This window comes from Ambystoma mexicanum, chromosome 3p (genome assembly GCF_040938575.1).
Source record: "Ambystoma mexicanum isolate Mex_15411 chromosome 3p, UKY_AmexF1_1, whole genome shotgun sequence".
NCBI classification, from domain to species: domain Eukaryota; kingdom Metazoa; phylum Chordata; class Amphibia; order Caudata; family Ambystomatidae; genus Ambystoma; species Ambystoma mexicanum.
The window spans coordinates 929021212-929043649 of NC_090925.1; the positions used below are offsets into that span (position 1 = coordinate 929021212).

At 49.7% G+C, this 22438-nt stretch overlaps 1 protein-coding gene across 5 annotated transcripts in view; it reads left to right on the plus strand.

Annotated features, from left to right (window-relative positions):
• LOC138581130 (protein MTSS 1-like) overlaps positions 1–22438 on the plus strand; it is an 885917-nt gene that overhangs the window by 344288 nt on the left and 519191 nt on the right. For all 5 annotated transcript variants that reach the window (XM_069652219.1, XM_069652221.1, XM_069652222.1 and 2 more), the window contains exon 4: positions 21092–21176. In XM_069652219.1, the coding sequence (XP_069508320.1) occupies positions 21092–21176 (85 nt within the window). The remainder of the gene's footprint in view (positions 1–21091; positions 21177–22438) is intronic.

A 22438-nucleotide genomic window follows, 5' to 3' on the forward strand; every position in this document is an offset into this window, starting at 1 on the left:
ATAGACATCTGAAGAATACAGAACTTATTTCCTTTCAATACCTTAAACTCTGCTGTACTTCATATGCACAGTGCTTTCAATTTAAGCTATCCCGAATATTGACGGAAGGATTGATGTAGCGATCCCCCCCCACACTGCCAGATCTCTTCAGCTACCCGTTCAGCCTGGAAAAAGATCTGTATTCTGGCCAAAACATGTTTATTTTTTGTTCACACCTCTTCCAACCGCATAGTTGCATGTATTTTGGTTTATTTTGATGAATAAAGAAGGCCTGGTTTGCCTGGGGTGGCTTTCTTTTCACCCTCTCCTTTCACTGCTACATGTGCAAGGCCACATTCTACCATCTTCAGGATGACATTTTTAGGTGTACCAATGAGAATGATGGGCAATGTCTGCAGAACATACATGCACAGAAATGTCCATGGTGTATGTTTTTTTTTGTGTGTACCTACATGAATGTGTTTGCCATTGTGGTTTGAAAGAACGGGTGGTGTTTTGCTTCTTTTCATTGGAGGTGTGACTGTCATATTAGATCTTCTACCTTTTCAGCCTTTGATAGGCTCTGGGGAACAGGGTTTCCCACTCGCGGGGTGTTTTACTTGCTTGACGGCTGAAGGTGGGACTTTACTGAGCCGCTCCATGTTATCCTAGGTATACCTCTGTTACGTGATTGGAGTTGGAGGCTGGGAAAAGCCTTCACTAAACCTTAGCAACATTCACTTGGAGGGAATGAGGCATGTTTCCCCTTCCACCAGTACCAGTCAGCCCTCACAGGTTTATACCCACAGTTTGCTTTGAGCAAAGCAAAGGGGGGAGGGGTCTGGGAGTCTTTCTACCAGCACAAACACAACCAATTGACCTGTTCTTGGGTAGATGGCCCCTGTGAGAGTCTCAACCAAGTCTTTAGCTCACTGTCCCTTTCACAGAGGAGAAATATCCCTGCATGTCAGTCTTTGTCCTGCCCAGGGGCAGTCCAGCACCGAAATGCTAGGCAATTCTTGTCTGAACGAGAAGATCAGGGAATAGCCAATCAGGACCATTATTGAGCTATGTAGACAATCCTCCACGGACTGACTTGACCCACACTTACCCCCTGCACCAAAGTAGCCCCTTTTGATTTCTAATGTGATTTTTCCATGTGACCCATCAGTGTTTATATACCCATCTTGATACTTATCAATGGTGTTGAATCTTCCCCAGGGGCTCTTTTATTAGGCTGATTGCTACATCAGAGGTTGCACTGGGTCTCTGGTTTTTCGTTCAGAAGGTCATCTTGATGCATGATTTCAAATGAAGGAAATGCTACAACTTTGGCAGTAGATTATCTTTCCAACATGTCGAGAAGAACCCAACAAACACAGATGTTGGACTGCTCCTCGTTTTGTTTTAAACTTGGCTTACCAAATCTAATTTTTCATCTATTTGATTACATTACTAGAAAACTACATCTGAACTTGAATAGTGCAAGAAGTCCCTAAATTCTGTAGTAGAGATCAGTTCAATGGATTGCAGATTTGACTAGCGGTAATCAGTAGCAATTTCCTCTCCCTCGCGTCCCCTGAACTTCCATTCATTGAACACAAGTTTTCATGTCTACTCCGCATGTTCCTCAGGCCTGGTGCCCATGCCTCTCTCCTTTTCTAGACTCGCTGTGCAAATCTTTATTTAGATATTTGATCATATGTTTTACTCGGCATATAGCACATATTCCTAAGCTTGGCATCATGGGGCATTTGGCTCTGAGTCCAACCCAAAGAGAAAATAAATAAATCATGGTCTGTGTAGTGATTTGACTGCAGAAGAGAAATGCTTACAGATTTTCCGAATACTCCTTTCTCTCCTAGAGCACCACCTTCGAGGGGATTGGGTCCTCCGACGTATTCCATATCTATGACATGTAATCACCACAGCTGTGCTGCTTCGGAAACTTTTTTCTGCGTCCTGCCTCGATGACGTCGATGCGCCGTCGTCGAGGACCTCCTCCGACGTCATCCGATGTGATAAGTAGGACGCACGACGCCCGTAGCCTCAGTTCCGTTTTTTCTGCGAACGTGTTGCTTCGTGAAACTCGGTTAACGCCTCGACTCTTTGGAGTTCTGTTCTTCTCGGTTCTTCGAACCTGTTAGTTTTGTGAAAATCCTTCGTGTGAAGATGTCTTCTACTTCGTCTTCGACCCCGCGTCCGGGCTTCAAGAAGTGCGGGGGGAGTGTGGGTCCAAGATGTCGGTGACGGACTCGCACAACGCCTGCCTCTGGTGCCTCAGGGAGGCCCACGACACGGATGACTGTATCGACTGCCAGTCGCTCACGTCCAAAGCCTTACGCGAACGTAAGACGTTGTTGTCGGTAGGTCGGGTGTCCAAGCCACGGAAGTCGAGGTCTGCAGGGCTTTCGACGAATGATTCGAGGGGTGACTCTCCACGTCATCGTCGGAAGCCTCGTGGGTCTCCTTCTAGGAGTCTGTCTCGCCACTACTCAGCCTCTTCGAGGCATTCTCGGAAGCGCCGACACCGGTCGTCTTCCAGGTCCTCTTCGGAGGACTCTGCCCGGCACGTCGCTTACCCCACCAGCCGTGCGACGCCGGAGGAATGGGCTTCCTTCGGGAAGAAAATGCTGGCGATTCTTGAGTCGCAGGGTACTAAGCCGTCCGCGCCCCCGAGTGGGGTCGGTCGTGAGAGGTCGAGAGACACCGCTCGCAAGAGTGGTCGGCACGAGTCACGGGAGAGGTCCCGTTCGGACAAGGAGACTCGTTCTCGACGTACTCGTTCCAGGTCCCGGTCCTCGACGCGTTCGAGACCGTGTGCACCTGTGAGGTCTTCGAGGAAGACATCGACGTCTGAGGCGTCGAGGGCGTCGACAGGCTTTCTCGAGGCTCCGGCTCCGAGGAAGTCATCGAAGCTGTCGACGCTCAGGTCGTCGAAGGACACGCTCGGGGCTCCGGCTTCGAGGGCTGTGTCGACGCCGCTGATGCTGGCGGCGCTGCATCTGACGTCGACACCGATTTCGTCGACGCCGATCCTCTCGGCGCCGATGCCTGTTCACTCGATGCCGATACGGTTGACGCCATCGACGCCTTTCGTGTCGGAGGTACCCCGTGGCACGGGGGAACCTCCTAGGAAGGCTCTGGTTAAGAGCAAGCACTCTCGGGTGCCTTCTTTTCGCCACCTGGAATATATTTCAGAGGCGGATGAGGATTCAGATGGCCTGGTTCCTAGTCGGGTTCCAGATGAAATTGTCTCGGGCCATAGTCAGTTTGACGATTTGAGGCAGTCACTGCATGATGCCAGTGGAATGGGCACCTGTCCGGAGGTGGAGTTTTGTAGGCCTGAGCCTGGCTCTCATGACGATTCCTCGTACCGGCGCCTTATGGCTAGGGTTTCTGAGTACTTGGGATGGTCTGCTCCCCCAGGGGGAGTTTGTGCAGGATGATCTAACGGACATCCTTGATGTTGGTCCCCCAACTGACCCGGTACTGCCGTTCCATATGGCTTTACAGAGAAGGGTGGCGGCGGCTTGGACTGCTCCGGAGAGTCTCCCGGCGGTGGGCAGATCCTTGTTGCGAAAATACCGTCCAGCCAGTAGCGACCCCTGCTACTTGACCAGGCACCCCGCTCCGGAGAGTTTGGTGGTGCAGCCGGCCACGGCACCGGCAAAGCAGGCATCGTACCCTACCATCCCTCCTGATAGGGACGACAAACGTTTTGATGGCTGGGCGAAGAAAGTGTTTTCTTCTGGTGGTATGGCGCTTCAGGCGGCCAACTCCATTTGTGCCTTGTCTCGTTTCACACACACTCTGTGGAACTGTGTTGCGTTAGCGGCTGAACATATTCCCGAAGGGGACGAACGGGATGGTTTCCTTGCTATGGTCCAGGATGGTAAGGATGTCATGTGTGAGTCCGTTCAGTCGGGTTTGGACTTAGCTGAATGCGTCAGTAGGTCCATGGCGGCGAGCATCGTGATACGCAGGTTTGCGTGGTTGCGGAAGTCGGGGTTTGCTCCTGATGTGCAGTCCCGGCTCCTCAACATGCCCTTTGACGGTGAACACCTTTTTGGCAGCAAGGCTGACGAGAGCCTTGAGAGGTTGCAGACCTCAAAAGCTGCAGCGAAGTCGTTGGGCGCTGCAGTTCGCCAACCTCCGCCTTTTTGTCCTAGGGGACAGCAGTGGAGGCGTGGTTCCTTTCGCTATTACTCATCTTTCAGTAAAGCGAGAGGAGCTGGCAGTCAGAGGCCATCGCAGGGGTACCAGAGGTGGACGACAGGGTACCCGTGGTGCCAAGGCCGCTCGGGCAGTTGCCTCTTTGCCCTCAGGTAAAGCCGCAGCCGCTCCCACTCAGTCATGAGGCCATGTCCCATGGTTCGCCGGTTGGGGGAAGGCTGGCGCAGCATCTTGCAGAGTGGCAAGCCATTACTTCAGATGTGTGGGTTCTGGAGATCATAACCCACGGCAACTGTCTTCCCTTTCGGCACAGGCCTTGCGACAATCCACCGGGGGAACCTCTCTTTGCAGAGTCCGGATCCGCTCCTTGCGCAGGAAATTCAAGCCCTGCTGGAGAAAGGCGCCATAGAACTGGTGCCTGTAGTGGAGAGGAACAAGGGATGGTATTCCCCTTATTTTTTGATTTCGAAGAAAGACGGGGGATTGAGACCCATCCTGGACTTGCGCGGTTTGAACAAACTCCTCAGGAAGGACAAGTTCAAGATGGTTACTCTCTCTCAAGTCCTCCAGGCCCTTCAGCTTCAGGACTGGTTGGTGTCACTCGACCTCAAGGATGCTTACTTCCATGTGCCGATCCATCCCAAGCACAAGAAGTACCTGAGGTTTGCGGTTGGCGACTCGCACTTTCGGGTCCTGCCGTTCGGATTGACCTCCGCCCGAGGGTTTTCACCAAGCTCATGGTGGTGGTGGCAGCGCATCTCAGGCAAGGGGAGATTCACGTCTACCCCTACCTGGACGATTGGTTGATCAGGGGGAGCTCTCCCGAGCAAGTCCTGGATCATCTGTCCGTCACCTGCCACTCCCTTCACAGGCTGGGCTTCTCCCTCAATTTAAAGAAGTCCCATTTGATGCCAACAGAGCGGCTCCAGTACATCGGAGCAGTGCTCGACACTTCCCTGGGGCAGTGTTTTCCTCCCCAGGTGAGGGCTCTTCACATTCAGCATATGGTGCACAAGTTTCAGCATGCCCAGACGCTCCCAGCGTTCGAGTTCTTGAGGTTGCTCGGCCTCATGGCATCCTGCATTCTTCTTGTGCCAGAGGCTCGCCTGCGGATGAGATCTTTGCAGTGGGCACTCAAGACGCAATGGTCGCAGTCCTCCGGCAGGATGTCGGACCCGGTTCAGGTGCCGCCCTCAGTCGCCCGGGACCTTCTGTGGTGGGCCGTCGAAGGCAACCTGATGAAGGGGGCTCCATTTTGGCATCCCTGGCCGGAGGTGACGATCGTGACGGATGCATCCCTCACGGGATGGGGAGCTCATGCCAACGGGCTGACAGTCAGCGGTCGGAGTCCAGACTCCATATCAATCTGTTGGAGCAGAGGGCCGTCAGGCTAGTCCTGAAGGCTTTTCTGCCGACTGTGCGAGGAAGGAGTGTCCTGATCCTGACGGACAACACAGTGGCCATGCACTACCTCAACAAAAAGGGGGGGGGGCAGGGTCACTTCCTCTGTGCAGGGAGGCGATGCAGCTCGAGTTCTGGGCCATCCAGCAGGAAGTTTCGATCTCGGCACGAGTGGGAGTTGGCTCAGGAGATTCTCCTGGAGATCTTTGCCCTTTGGGGGACCCCTCAAGTGGATCTCTTCGCCTCCAGTGTCAACCGGAAGTGCGAAAGGTTTTGCTCGCGGGAATTTCCTCCAAAAGGAGCCTTAGGAGACACGTTCGTGGTGGAGTGGTCATTCCCGCTGCTGTACGCGTTTTCTCCAGTCCCCATCATCCCGCAAGTGCTGCGGAGGTTGCGGAAGTTCGGTTCCCGGATGATCCTCATTGCCCCGGCGTGGGCTCGGAGGACGTGGTACCCGGACCTTCTCGACTTGTCCATCTGCCCTCCACGTCGTCTTCCCTACCGAGACGATCTGCTCTCACGGGAGGGGGGGGTCAGGTTCTCCATCCAGAGGTCAGATCCCTCAACCTTCACGCTTGGCTTCTGAAAGGTTGAGGTAGAAGGATTGGGACCTCCCTGAAGACGTGATGGAGGTGTTGCTTTCGGCCCGAAGGCCAGCAACAAAGTCTCTGTACCGTTGCCGTTGGCGCAAGTTCTGCCTAAGTTCTGCGACTGGTGCAGAGTTCAGAATGTGGATCCTTTTGCTTGTGACATCCCCATGGTTCTGTCCTTTTTACTTTCTTTGGCCCACAGGGGCTTGCAAGTGGGTACCATTGAAGGTTACCTGGCGGCGCTGTCCATCTTTAAGCGCTCGTCTGAAGAGTGTTCTTACTTTAAAATCCCTTTAATTTCACAGTTTCTGAAAGGGCTCACTAATGTGTTCCCTCCGTCACCTTTCCTGGTGCCCGGTTGGGATTTAAACCTTGTTCTTAAGTTTCTTATGAGTGCTCTGTTTGAGCCTTTACATTCTTGCCCTTTGAGGCTGTTAACTCTGAAAACTGTGTTTTTAGTTGCGGTTACTTCCGCTCGCAGAGTGAGTGAGTTACAGGCACTTTCAGTTAAGCCACCCTTCACTGTATTTCACAAGGACAGGGTTGTCCTTAGAGTTTGTCCTTCTTTTCTTCCGAAGGTAGTGACGGAATTTCATTTGGCCCAGAAGGTTGTTCTTCCGGCATTCTATCCTCCTCCGCATCCTGGTAAGGAAGAGGAGAGGCTCTATAGGCTTGATCCTAGGAGAGCTTTAAGCTTTTATGTTTCACGCATGTCCCGGGTCAGAGTGGACGATCAACTCTTTATTGGTTATGCTGGAAAGCGTTTGGGGCAAGCTGTGACGAAACAGACTTTGTCTCGCTGGATTATTTTGGCCATCTCGGAGTGTTACCGCTTGGCGGGTAAGGACCCACCGGCTGGCTTGCGGGCCCATTCTACCAGGGGTATGGCTGCATCTACTGCCCTGCAGAGGGGTGTTCCTATTCGCAACATCTGTGATGCAGCCACCTGGGCTTCAGTACATACATTTGTACGTCACTATTCCCTCGATTCCATCCGAGGACAGGATCTGGCCTTTGGCAAGGCGTTCCTTTGCTCTGCTATTTGATTGGCTATTCTAAATTTTGATTCTAAATTCTTTCCCTCCTCCTTGCTCTGGTACTGCTTTGGGAGTCTGTCATAGATATGGAATACGTCGGAGGACCCCAATCCCCTCGAAGAACAAGTTACTTTCTTACCTGGTAACGTTCTTTCGATGGGATGGTCCGACGACGTATTCCATATCGCTCCCGCCCTGCCTTCCCCGCTGCAGAATTTCTTTTGCGATTGCAGTTTACATTCCGCAAGGCTTTGTGTCTGACTGGCAGTTGACTAATGTCACACGTTCTGGGGGAAAAAACTACAACTGAGGCTACGGGCGTCGTGCGCCCTACTTATCACATCGGATGACGTCGAACGTCGGAGGAGGTCCTCGACGACGGTGCATCGACGTCATCGACGCAGGACGTAGACGCTGAAAAAAGTTTCCGAAGCAGCACAGCTGTGGTGATTACATGTCATAGATATGGAATACGTCGTCGGACCATCCCATCGAAAGAACGTTACCAGGTAAGAAAGTAACTTGTTCTTCTCAAATTATGTGGTAATTTTGAGACACATTTCTGCTATTCTGGTGTGTGATTCACAAGTGTTTTTCTTTGCATATTAAATGTACTTCTTAAAAGTGCACTGGATTCTGAACACAATACAGATTGCAGTTCAATATAGGAAAACCATTTCAGCAATGGTGCAGCGATGGGTACAGTACCTTTGCCCTTTAAGAGGCAAAGGCCTTCTCCCTGTGCTGAGGAGATTGCAACGAGGCAGAAATGGCTAGCAGAGTGAGGTTGAAGAGGAGGGCAGGCTAGGGAGGAAGGTGGCTTTGTTGCGGAAGATGCCTGGAGCATAAGGTGGAGGTAGTTGGATAAAGTAGTGTAGAGAAGCAAGGGGAGTGCTTGTGGAATGGTAGAAGTCTGGGGAAGAGAAGGAGCAGCACTTAATGGACCTCGCCGAGGGTGGGAGCGTGATTGGAAGGAGAGTGCAAGGCTTGGAAAAGGATACTTTATTTGGTACAGCTATCAAATGATGCAGAAAGTAAAGCGATTCAGGGTACGGAAAGGAAGGGAGGACTTTGGTTTGGCGGGAATGTGCAGGTTGGGCCCTGGAGTGCTTTGTATATGTAATGGAGTTAGTGCGTTGTTAGGGGTCATGGGTAGAGAATGGAGGGACTACTCGGTAGAACAAGTGCGTTATGCCTCACTTTTGTTGAATGTCAACTCAGCATTCCAAAATGTATTTTTGCCAATTTTTTAACTTTTTTAAATTTATATATATTTATTTTACCACTGTAGTAAATAAAATGAGGTACAAAAATGCAGCAAAAAATCGGCAAAGCATAATAGATTCACAAGTGCAAGATGGGTAAATCGATGGGATTGTTGAATTGGGGAGATGTTTGGCAGCTTCCAAGTAAAGGATTTGAGAAGGATCAATATACCTGAATTGACAAAGGTCTTCTACAAAATGCACTCACTTGGGCACTTGCCCCAATGCGAAAAGCAAACCTCCAGTAACCCATTGGAGATATGCTCACATCAGTGGTTCAAAGGTCTTATATTTTTGTGTAGAAACTAAGGATCTATGTGATCACTGCGAAGACGAAATGCCAAACCAAAATGTTATTGTTTTTCCTGAACATTTCCCCGCAATTATATGCGGGGGGAAACCCCTTGCTTCCCCCGTACCCCTGCCCTCCCAATACTCCGCTTTTATTTTTGTTATAAACTTAAATTCCCCCACCCAACACACACACATAATTGCGGGTAAATGTGGATTTTGAAATTTGGCATTTTTGTATTGTGCCATTTTTAACTTTGCAGTGATGCCATGATGTGGAACAAATGGAGCAGGCAAAGCAGAAGACCTACACAATTTTGTTAACCATTTTTTTCAAAGGGACTATTTAGGACATTCTATACAGACTCTGGATAAATAGCGGCTATGTTTTTGCCAGTTCATTATTACCAGAAAGCGGTTTCTTTCCAAAGGAAAGCTGGACTTCCCTAATCCTATTTCCCCCCTCCCCCCTATCCCCCCCCCAACCCCACCCTCAACTGAGGGCTTCAACTGGCATGTGAAGTGTCACCTTTTGTAGTCTTCTCGCCTGGGGCATTTGTGACATTGAAATAAATATCACCTGTGCTGGGCTATCTGTGCCACACCTTCGCTAGAAAAGTAATCCAACTTTTTTTGCCTTGTGTTTTTGTTAACCTGGTTTCTTTTTTTTCTGGACCTTAAGTAATTGATGATCGACTTTCCTGGCAAAATTTACAAGTTCTATTTGTTTTCCCTTTGCTTTCAATGTTATTGTGCTATTGTGTCCACAACGTGACACAATACATAATACACACAGTAGCTTGTTTTGTTAGACATAAATGTTAGGGCTGCATGCACTGCACACGCTAGTCAAGCCCATATCGGTTTCTGCAGCAAGTTGTGAAGCTTGGCTTCTCATGCTGGGCGGGTTTGGTACCAACTCTTGCTCACCACCAGAAAGCCCCATTGTTAGTGTTGTGCACAAAACTGAAAGGAAAGTTGTCTGAAAAATCATGATCTCGCTTGATGTCTCCCTATACGTATCCATCAATATCTAAATGACGGAATCCCACCCACTTTACACTGTGTCGTGTTTGCTTACAAGGTCTTTCCACCACACTGGAGGGCTTTCCCGGAACCTTGCTTTTCCACTCTTCTGATGCCAAGTAGATGAACAAAGGTATCTGCAAGATCATGCCTCAGTTGCCTGGATAACCCCATTCTGCCCGAGGATTGGGAAGTCCTTTTATTGCTAGTTATAGCTTTTGAAAAGAAAAGGAGGGCTTGCAGCAATTTTTGGAACTCTTCAATCGCCCCACCCCCCAACCCTCCCCCCAACATCAAAATAAAGGGATTCCAAACTAGGGTTGCAGCAAAAACGAGCACAGAATTAGATGTCTGCAGCCTGACGTCGGTCACTGATATCTTTATCGATTCCCAAATTACCCATCAACTGACCTATGTTGGAGGAAGAAATTGTGGTGGCCTGGGAGCTATCTTGCACCCTGCATCTCCCACCTCCCCTTCCTTAATAATACAGTGCATCATGTGGATTTTTATGCAGTAGCAGAAACAAAGCATATGCTGTAGTTTCTTCAAAGTGAATTACTTCCTTGTAAGTGACTTAGCTGCAATTACCTTGTGGCAAAGTAATTTATATAGCTATGTTTGGGGGGAATTAAGGTATTCTAGGGTTGGGGCGTTGTGTAGAGGTTTTTTGGGCGGTCTCTCATATAAAACAGTCACACAGTAATTGCGTCGGAGAATTAGAACAAATAATCCACTTTGATCAAATAGTACAGCCAAACTACGGCAAGGTGGGATGATCTTTTGAAGGGCAAGTCATTACCATGAACACTGTCATCTTTGTGTTACTCGTTTTCTGTTTATTGGTGATGTGTTTCCGTATGTGCTATTTGGAATTTTGATCTTAACCATAACCTTTGCTTATGACATCCGGCTGAAGAAGTGAAGGGAAACAGACAGTTGCTCTGTTAATACGGTTGACGAATCGTTTGGTACTTCCCAGCTGTGCCAGGCCTTTCTGTTGCAAAGTCAGAAGGTTTGACTTTAAAGTTCCATTTCGAAAGCTTAATTGCTGTTGTATAAAACCTGCCCCTTCGAAGCTTCATGCAATAACTGCTCTTTTTCCTTCTCTGTGCCTCACGCTCTTAGCCTTCAAGTCTCAATATCTTGCAAGAGGCTGTAGCCACGCAGGTATGCTTGACCACTGAATAGATGCCATTGTTTGACTAGTCGGACCAAAAACATCCCTGAATGGGTGCATAACTTAGGCACCATTTGGGATTGCTAAACTAGTCATGGCAGTTATTGTACATATTTCCTCTGCTTTAGTCCCAGGAGGGGCTCCATTGGAATATGCAACCTTCACAATTGATCCTTCATCCTACCACCCATATGGCAGGACATTTCGAGGGGATTGGGTCCTCCGACGTATTCCATATCTATGACAGTAATCACCACAGTTGTGCTGCTTCGGAACATTTTCGGCATCTGCGTCCTGCGTCGATGTGCCGTCCTCGAGGACCTCCTCCGACGGCCGACGTCGCCCGATGTGATAAGTAGGACGCATGACAACCGTAGCCTCAGTTCCGTTTTTTCCGCGAACGTGTTCGCTTCGTGAATCTCGGTACGCCTCGACTCTTTGGAGTTTCTGTTGTTCATCTCGGTTCTTTGAACCTGTTTGTGTACGATTTCTTCGTGAAGATGTCTACCTAGTCTTCCACACCGTGTCCGGGCTTTAAGAAGTGTGGGGACTGTGGGTCCAAGATGTCGGTCACGGACTCGCACGACGCCTGCCTCTGGTGCCTCGGGGAGGCCCATGACACGGATGACTGTGTCGACTGCCAGTCGCTCACGTCGAAAGCCTTGCAGGAGTGCAAGAAGTTATCGGTAGGTAAGGTGTCCAAGCCCCGGAAGTCGAGGTCGGCAGGGCTTTCGACGGACGACTCGAGGGGCGACTCTCTGCGTCGTCGTCGGAAGGCCAGTGGGTCTCGGTCCCGGAGTCGGTCTCGCCACTCCTCTGCCTCTTCGAGGCACTCCCGGAAGCGCCGTCATCGGTCGCCTTCCCCGTCCTAATCCGAGGACTCTGCCCGTCGGCAGTTCGCTTACCCCACCAAGCATGCGACACCGGAGGAATGGGCTTCCTCCGGGAAGAAAATGTTGGCGATTCTCGAATCGCAGGGCACTGGTCCGTCCGCGCCTCCGAGTGGGGTCGGTCGTGATCAGCCGAGATACGCCGCTCGCAAGCCTTCGGGCTCGGGTGGTCGTCGCGATTCGCGGGAAAGATCCCGCTTAGACAAGGGGAATCGTTCTCGGCATGCCCGGTCCCGGTCCTTGACGCGCTCGAGACCGTGTGAACCTGTGAAGTCTTAGAGGAAGACATCAACGCCTGTGGCGCCGAGGTCGTTGATGGACTCGCTCGAGGCTACGCCTCCGAGGAAGTAGTTGACGCCATCGGCGTCCAGGATGTCGAGGGACACGCTCGGGGCTCTGCCTTCGAGGCCTGTGTCGAAGCCGTCGATGCTGTCGACGCCACGTCTCTCGTCGGCGCCGATTCACTAGACGCCTTTCGGGGCAGTCGACGGGGGTACCCCGTGGCTCGGGGGAACCACCTAGGAAGGCTCTGGCCAAGGTCAAGCATGGCTTTGGTTCCAGTTCTGTGCCTTCTTACAGCTATCTGGAATTCATTTCAGAGGTAGATGAGGGCTCTGATGATGGCATGTTGCCTGACACAGTGCCTGACGAGATTCTCTCGGGCCATAGCCAGTTAGAGGACCTGAGGCAGTCCCTGCATGATGCTAATGGGCTGGACACCTCTCCGGAGGTGGAGTTTTGTATGCCTGAGCCTGGCACTCATGCCGATTCTTCGTACCGGCGACTTATGTCACGGGTCTCCGAGTACTTAGGATGGTCTGCTCCCCCAGGGGAGTTTGTTCAGGATGACCTTACGGATATCCTCGACATCGGTCCAACTGACCCGGTACTGACATGCCATATGGCTCTGCAAAGAAGGGTGGCAAGCAGCTTAGACTGCTCCGGAGAGTCTCCCGGCAGTGAGCAAGTCTTTGCCGCGAAAATACCGCCCAGCAAGTAGTGACCCCTGCTACTTGTCCAAGCACCCTACTCCGGAGAGTTTGGTGGTGCAGGCGGCTACGGCCCCGGCAAAGCAGGCTTCGTACCCTACCATCCCTCCTGATGGGGACGACAAGCGTTTTGATGGCTGGGCGAAGAAAGTGTTTTCTGCAGGGGGCATGGCGCTTCAGGCGGCAAATTCCATTTGTGCCTTGTCTCGTTTCACGCACACTCTGTGGAACTGTGTTGCGTTAGCGGCTGAACATATTACCGAAGGGGACGAACGGGATGGTTTCCTTGCTATGGTCCAGGATGGTAAGGATGCCATGTGTGAGGCCGTTCAGTCGGGTTTGGACATGGCAGATTGCGTCAGCCGGTCCATGGCGGCGAGCACCATGATATGCAGGTTTGCGTAGTTGCGGAAGTCAGAGTTTGCTCCTGATGTGCAGGCCAGGCTCCACAACATGCCCTTTGACGGGGAACATCTTTTTGGCAGCAAGGCTGACGAGAGCCTTGAGAGGTTACAGACCTCCAAAGCTGCAGCGAAGTCATTGGGCGCTGCAGTGAAGTCGTTAAGCGCTGCAGTTCGACAACCTCCGCCTTTTCGTCCTAGGGGACCGCAGTGGAGGGGAGGTTCCTTTCGTTATTACTCATCCTTTGTTAAAGCGAGAGGAGCTGCCAGTCAAAGGGGCCACCGTAGGAGTGCCAGAGGTGGAAAACAAGGTACTCGAGGTGCCAAGGCCGCTCGGGCTGTTGCCTCTTTGCCCTCAGGCAATGCCGCTTCAGCTCAGTCATGAGGCCATGTCCCATGGTTCGCCGGTTGGGGGGGGAAGGCAGGCGCAGCATCTTGCAGAGTGGCGCGCCATTACTTCAGATGTGTGGGTTCTGGAGATCATAACCCACGGCTACTGTCTCCTTTCCGGCAGAGGCCTCAAGACAATCCACCGGGGAATCTCTCTTTGAAGAGTCCGGATCCGCTCCTTGCGCAGGAAATTCAATCCCTGCTGGAGAAAGGCGCCATAGAACTGGTGCCTGTAGCAGAGAGGAACAAGGGATGGTATTCCCCTTATTTTCTGATTTCCAAGAAAGACGGGGGATTGAGACCCATCATGGACTTGCGCGGTTTGAACAAACTCCTCAGGAAGGACAAGTTCAAGATGGTTACTCTTTCTCAAGTCCTCCAGGCCCTTCAACTTCAGGACTGGTTGGTGTCTCTTGACCTCAAGGACGCTTATTTTCATGTGCCGATTCATCCAAAGCACAAGAAGTACCTGAGGTTTGCGGTTGGCGACTCACACTTTCAGTTTTGGGTCCTGCCGTTCGGATTGACCTCCGCCCGAGGGTCTTCACCAAGCTCATGGTAGTGGTGGCAGCGCACCTCAGGAAAGGGGGGATTCACGTCTACCCCTACCTGGACGATTGGTTGATCAGGGCGTGCTCTCCCGAGCAAGTCCTGGATCATCTGTCAGTCACCTGCCACTCCCTCCACAAGCTGGGCTTCTCCATCAACTTGAAGTCCCATTTGACGCCAACTCAGAGGCTCCAGTACATCGGAGCAGTGCTCGACACGTCCCTGTGGCAGTGTTTTTCTCCCCAGGTGGGGCTCATCACATTCAGCAGATGGTGCGCAAGTTTCAACCTGCCCAGACTCTCCCAGCGTTCGAGTTCTTGAGACTGCTCGGCCTCATGGCATCCTGCATTCTTCTGGTGCCAGAGGCCAGGTTGCGGATGAGATCTTTGCAATAGGCACTCAAGCTCCAGTGGTCTCAGTCCTCCGGCAGGATGTCGGACCCGGTTCAGGTGCCGTCTTCGGTCGCCCAGGACCTTCTGTGGTGGGCCGACAAAGGCAATCTGATGAGGGGGCTCCATTTTGGCTGCGCTGGCCAGAGGTGACGATCGTGACGGACGCATCCCTCATGGGATGGGGAGCTCATGCCAACGAGTTGACAGTCAGCGGTCGTTGGTCTCCGTCGGAGTCCAGACTCCATATTAATCTGTTGGAGCTGAGGGCCGTCAGGCTAGCCCTGAAGGCTTTTCTGCCAACTGTGCGAGGATAGAATGTCCTGATCCTGATGGACAACACGGTGGCCATGCACTACCTCAACAAAAATGGGGGGGCAGGGGGTCACTTCCTCTGTGCACGGTGGTGATGCAGCTCTGGTTCTGGGCAATCCAGCAGGAAGTTTCGATCTCGGCAGTTCATCTGGCAGGAGACGAAAACGAGACGGCGGACGCTCTGAGCAGGCAGAGCGCGATCTCTCACGAGTGGGAGTTGGCTCAGGAGATTCTCCTGGAGATCTTCGCCCTTTGGGGGATCCCTCAAGTGGATCTTTTCGCCTCCAGTGTCAACCGGAAGTGCGAGAGGTTCTGCTCGCGGGAATTTCCTCCAAACAGAGAGGGGTCAGGTTCTCCATCCAGAGGTCAGGTCCCTCAACCTTCACGCTTGGTTTCTGAAAGGTTGAGGTATAAGGATTGGGACCTCCCTGAAGACGTGATGGAGGTGTTGCTTTCAGCCAGAAGGCCCGCAACAAAGTCCCTGTACCGTTGCCGTTGGAGTACGTTCTGCGACTGGTGCAGGGTTAAGAATGTGGATCCTTTTGCATGTGAAATTCCCATGGTTCTGTCTTTTTTGCTTTCTCTGGCCCACAGGGACCTTCAAGTGGGTACCATTTAAAGGTTACCTGGCGGCGCTGTCCATATTTAAGCGCTCGTCTGAAGAGTGTTCCTATTTTAAAATTCCTTTAATTTCTCAGTTTCTGAAATGTGTTCCCTCCGTCACCTTTCCAGATGCCCGGTTGGGATTTGAACCTTGTTCTCAAGTTTCTGATGGGTGCTCCGTTTGAGCCTTTGCATTCATGCCCTTTGAGACTGGTAACTCTGAAAACTGTATTTTTAGTTGCGGTCACTTCCGCTCGCAGAGTGAGTGAGTTACAGGCACTTTCAGTTAAACCACCCTTCACTGTGTTTCATAAGGATGTCCTTAGAGTTCATCCTTCTTTTCTTCCGAAGGTGGTGTCGGAATTTCATTTAGGCCAGAAGGTTGTTCTTGCAGCATTTTATCCTCCTCCACATCCTGGTAAGGAAGAGGAGAGGCTCCATAGGCTTGATCCTAGGAGAGCGTTAAGCTCTTGTATTTCACGCATGTCCCGGGTCAGAGTGGACAATCTGCTCTTTATTGGTTACGCTGGAAAGCGTTTGGGACAGGCTGTGACGAAACAGACTTTTTCTCGCTGAATTATTTTGGCTATCTGAGTGTTACCGCTTTGCCGGTAAGGACCCCCCGGTCGGCTTACGGGCCCATTCTACCAGGGGTATGGCTGCCTCTACTGCCCTGCAGAGGGGTATTCCTATTTGCAACATCTGTGATGCTGCCACCTGGGCTTCGGTACATACTTTTGTACGTCACTATTCCCTCGATTCCATCCGGGGGCAGGATGTGGACTTTGGCAAGGCGGTCCTTTACTCCGCAATTTGATTGGGCATGCTAAATTTCTGTTTTCTAAATTCTTTTCTCACCTCCTTGCATTGGTACTGCTTTGGGAGTCTGTCCTAGATATGGAATACGTCGGAGGACCCAATCCCCTCGGAGAACAAGTTACTCTCTTACCTGGTAACGTTCTTTCGATGGGATGGTCCGACTTATTCCATATCGCTCCCTCCATACCTTCCCAGCTACAGAATTTCTTATGCGATTGCAGCTTACGTTTCCGCAAGGCTTTGTGTGTCAGACTGGCAGAAGACTGGTGGCACACGTTCTGGGGAAAAAACTACAACTGAGGCTACGGGCGTCGTGCATCCTACTTATCACATCGGGTGACGTCGGCCGTCGGAGGAGGTCCTCGAGGACGGCTCACCGACGCAGGACGCAGACGCCGAAAAAAGTTTCCAAAGCAGCACAGCTGTGGTGATTACATGTCATAGATATGGAATACGTCGTCGGACCATCCCATCGAAAGAACGTTATCAGGTAAGGAAGTAACTTGTTCTTCTGGTGCATTCTAGCTAAGCGGTCTCTACTCTCATATGCTGAACCTCCCTCCCATCATTAATAGGGGAAAGAAATGTCATCTATTCCTTCCCCTTTTTAATTGCAAAGCCTTGTTCCTGAGGAACCTTTTTTGGGACATTTGTTCATCTCCAGATGCCATTATACATACCAGGCCAGTGGCTTAGAGCTTCATAAAATAGGAGCAAGTAGATGCGATTGGGACACTGGTCTCCAGGTTGCATCATTAATGGCATTAGTTGCTTTACTAATCCTGGCATTCACTGTACATATAGTGGGATGCATTTGGAACAAGCCTTGACACGCTTACTGCTAGAATACGAGAACAGACCTGACGATCCACCTTACCAGTAATGCCCAAAGAATGCCATTTAAATAGCCTACAGAATATAGTTCCTCGGTCTAGAGAAAATTGACCTTTCTAGGAGAACTTAATTTTGGATTTCTTATTTCCTACATGCGCCCTTTAAGCCGATTGTTTCTATTTGAACCAACTTTCTTGAAAGTTATCCATTTTCAATCTTTTCCACCAGGGTGGTCTGTGTGCATTTAAAATCATTATTCCTCAAAATATTAAACTGTCCTCCTTTGCAATGTGCAAGTGTTCGACGCACACTTTTATGACATCTTTTAATCTAGTCCCATCTCAAACCTTATGCTTAATGGAGGAGACCGGCTAGATGCAGCAGAACTTCCTAAAGCCTAATTCAGGTAAAAGAGTTGATGAGGTCGTAGAGCGCTCGGTCTAATTTGAGTTGGGGGAGGAGGGGGTTACTGTATTTTGATAATAAATTGGGGCCACCCCTCTTTACAACCAGCATTCTGAAATACCAGGTTCGGTTTAATTTTAAGAAGTCCTATTCTTTCAGAGAGGAGGTCAGGCATGTATCATACGAGTGCTTATACAGCTAGATGCCGCTGGCTTAGTCACATCAAACGATGCCAGGCTTGCTGCATCTTAGATTTTGAAGCAAGAGCTCTGAAGAATGATGTCCTGGTCATTTAAATGCTTGATGCAGCATGATACTCGAGGCTCACAAAATCTACTAGCCCACAAGCATTGGCAGGTAGTTTTTATGAAGGGCGAGCACCATTTGCAGGATACTCCGCTGTGCTGGCGAATAGGGGGATGTTAAACTTATTTTACATTTACTGCAAACAGACTGCAGAAACTGGCAAATGTAAGTTTCAGTGTGCATTATTTCACTGTGCATGCTTGACAGCATTGCACACAATATAAAGTGTGCTTATGGCGACATGCACCATTTTACAAAAAGCACAGGTAAATATTTTGTCACCAGTCACCTTGGGGCTAGTGCATTTCTCTCTGGTACTATCAGGCCGCATTGGAGGGCATCTGGCTTAACAATCACATGTTGTGCTTACAAGTATCGATTGTTCATGACGAATGGTTATTGGTAGAGCTGTTTTAGCCACCTGCTCAATAATAATATTACTGTGAGAAGTGTAAGGTTGCTATTCAGTTCTCCTAATCTCTTGTGGTGAACTATTGAATAAAGAGCAGAAGGAGCAGCCACATGCTCACACCCCTGTCTATTTGGGGCACTGTGTGGTTTGCTCTTGAGTAGATATCTGGCTTGAATGAGGGATGTGCCATACCCCCTTATTCCATACTGCACTGCCTGTGAATCCTCCTAGATGGCCTGAATGGGGGTGGGTGTGGGGGAGGCGGGGCGAGGACTCTGCACCCCAATGCCTATAGCATTTCTGTTAAGCAGATAACACTGGAAATTGAGCACTTCCTTCCATCTCCCTGCACCTAATCTGTCCTCGTAACACCCTTGAACTCTTCATTGCTGGTCTTTCTTGTGGGCTGACTTCTACATGGAAATTTAGATGTATGCAAAGCAGCGTGGGAGGCATGTGCATGCATGCACTGTGTTTTGACCGCCGTAAGAAGCAAAACGCACGTGCCTGTGGGGATGCTCCCATTTGAGTTTGGAACATGCAGCGTGAAATTAATCAATTCACCACTGACACATTGTTTTGTCTGTATTGTGACAGTCGTTAAGCATTGGAAGAGAAAACTAGCATTCACTCCAATCCGGAAAGGCAGCGATGACAGGCACAGGCTGTTTGCATCAGCAGTGAGACTTGGAGTGATCAGAAGTCTCTACTTCGTTTGAATGGTTTTGTGGTTGGTTTGAATACCCTTCAAACTTAATTTAACTTGCATTTCAAGTGGGCTCTTGGGCATTAATGGCTTTCACAGCGGGCTGATAACAGGCCACTAGCCAAAGTTAGTACGCTGAGTGAAGTAAGGGCCCTCATCATGGGACCAGTGCAGTTACCCAGCCAGGTCGACCCAGTGACGGCCATTTATGCCAGTAACACCCAGAAGTATTCTGTTTTTTTATTTGTATTTAGTGGTAACTTTGTAATTTCGAACCGGAATGTTGTATATACCATACATTATGTCTGGGGCCGTCCCTGGGTGATAGGATGCCTTTACATGTTAAAATGAGTGTATTGGTGAGTGGGCCTGGTGGTGGAGGGGTAATGTAAAGGAACGTCGACCATAATTGTGAGAGAAAATAAGACCATTTTAACACCTAGGGCCAGTATCTACATTGGTGCAATATACGTATGTCCATGTAGATGTGAAGTTCATGCATAGGCAGACTGGGTGGTCAGTTTAGGGATAGCTGGAGTGTTGGAGATTCCTTCCCGGGGTGAAGCTGGAGCCTGGTCTTCAACAATTCCACTGATGGATTGCCTTTAATTGCTGGGATGAGGGGGGAGAATTCCTGTGAAGCGGAGTAAGTAGTAAAAAGCGGCCAAGCCGGGGCGGCATGCTGGCTGCGCGTGGGACACACCGAGATTGAGATGGGAAGAGTATAGAGAGATGCAGTCAGTAAGGTAAGGGGGCGAGAGCATGATCAGAACGGATAGGAACTAAAAAGGGGGAGCGAGTTTGCATGGTGAAGGTACACTGGGTTGTGGAAGGATCTGGATGGGGTGTAGTGTGCATGTAACCAAGCTGAGAATGTTGTTTAAGGGGTGAACGTGTACAGGTTAAGAGTTGGCTCAAGCAGTAGCTCAGCATCAGGGCTGCAGCTGGGTGAGGGGTAGAGGGCTGGGCAAATCCAGGATAGCGAAGTTTGCTAGCTATGATGGATGATGACCAGCTCTCCCCCCCCCCCCCCCGTTCTCACACCAGTATACCTCTAGTGGCTTTCCCTGTTAACCAGCAGCTGCAATTTCTTTTGCTGGGAAGTGTTTCCCTGCTCCAGCTTCCAGTGCCAGAGGACAGTGATGCCCCCTCAACCAACAATACAAGGGGAGAAATGAACTATGTGAGGCACCCAAACAAACTTCCAAATGGGAATTTGAAAAGAGAAGAGTAACGGAGCAGGAGGAGCTGGGCACAGACGCACAAGGGGCACTGTGTGATATCAGTAGGGGGAGTTATGAGCGAGAAGCAAGTGGGTGGCTGTAAAGAAGGGAGAGGATGTGACTTAGTGCGAGGATGCAGAACAACTGGTTGTGCAACCTTGAAGAGATGAAGGGTGGGGGAGCAAGGGCATACCATGGTACAGAAGTATAGGCAGTTTATAGGATACCTCTGACCAGAGGAGGGGCCCACACTGTGGCAAGGAGCCTTAGGTGGGCAGGGAAGAGACAGCAAGGAAGGAATTTGGAGTTGCAGGGAATGCGGACCAGGGTAGCTCTTGTATCCCTTTAAGTGTCTTGGTTTACTAGAGATCTAGTGAGAACCCCACTGCCCTTTGTACCAGCCCTACAGATAAAGGAGTGCATCAGGCACTTTTACTTCCTGCAAATAGGCAAATACTCCCTAAAAATAAGGAGTAAAAATACTCTCAACAGAAAATGGGAAGCAGAAGCTTTTTCCCCTGCTTTCGCCCACATCGATCAATGGATGTGGTTGGACCAGTAGTGTATGTAGTTCCACAGGAAGAAAATACTATTACTACTACCTGGTCGGAAGAAGTAAACCTATATATTTTTAATGAACATGAATAACTAGGTGCAAAGAAATAATGATTCCAAAAACATTTCCATTTTTCAATTAAAACATATTTCTACTTGTTTATAAAAATACTCCCATTGAGAATTCGATTTACATTTTTACTCCCTAAAAAATCATTTTGCTTCCTACTTAAAAAATGGGGAGTAAAATACTCCCAATTCCAAATCTTATCTGAAGCACTGACTAACGCTATGGAATAGATGTGGTTGCTATTTAATATTATTCTGATATTCAAACTTTTTTTTTTCCTTTTTCTCCAGGTGCCACCAAAGAAATTGGGTCTGCACTGACCAGGATGTGCATGAGACACAGAAATATCGAGTCCAGGCTGAAACAGCTGACGGTGTAAGTGCTTTTCATTCAGTTCACCCTCCATTTTATTTTTTTTAAAATAATTTGGAAAAAGGCAAAATAAGTTTAGGGTCATCTGTGAAAAAGCCCTTCAATCATTTATCTATTTTATTGTTGATTTATAACATGCTTAATACCAACCAGCGAGTGGTTTCTAGGTGCGGGATTGGGATTCAAACCTGTTGCATTGTCTTGGTTGCAAGACAAACGAGTTTCCCCCTGAGCTATGCTTCCTGCTTACTTTTAATTGGTCATTTATATCTTGCTTAATGCCAAACTGCTACAGTTTCCAAGCACATGTCTAGTGGTAGAACCCATGTTGCGCAGCATAGTCGTTTTCCCAAGGCAAGCGTGTTGCCCCTGAACTACCGTTCCAACCTCACACATTGAGCAAGTAAGGGGTGATAAGGTAAGACTAATATCTGAAGATTACTGGTCATTATCTAAAAACAATCTGAAAATAGTCTTGAAGACAAGGTGTGTTGCTCTTCTGAATAGACACAAACAGGATTTCTTCGGCCCTGGTTTGTGGTAAACATTGAATGAGTAAATGATTTCCCTAAATGATGGACAGTGATTGTTTAACAAACTTTAAATGCCATTTATTTTAGAGAACTTATCGTTTATAAATATTTATACCGCTGCGTCGTGAACATAATGCTTGCAGCCACCAGGAGCCAATGCAGATATTTCAGTGCTGGAGAGATACGATCCCTGGGCTTGAGGCCAAAGACAAGTCTCGCAGTCCTGTTCTGGATGAGTTGCAGAGAGTAGAAGCAGGCACATTTAGAAGGAGGCTGTTGCAGTAGTCCAGCCTAGAGAGAACCAGAGCTCTAGAGACAATGAGCTTCTGGGCGAAGAAAGGAAGAATACCTCTAAGGGGGGTGCAGTTGGTAGTTTGACTTCTTAGAGACGTTGGAGATGTGAGGCAAAACGGAGAGTGTGGAATCGAAGATACCCTCAAGGTTCTTAGCCTCTCAGGTTGGAGCACGAAGAGGGCCAAGGGAGGCCGGCCAGAGTGACAGGAAAGGTGGGTGCCGGTGTGCCGATGAGGAGAATCTGTTTTACTGGCATTAAGGCACAGCTCGTTGGCGGCACACCACTCCTGGATATCAGACAGACAGAGATGAGAGAAGAGGTGGCAGAGGGGAGTCTAAAAACGAGCTCAGTGTCAGCCGTATAGCACTGAAAGTTGGAGCAGAGTGCCGCAATGCAGTGGGCGAGAGGTGCCAGGTATTGGTTGAACAGCCAGGGGG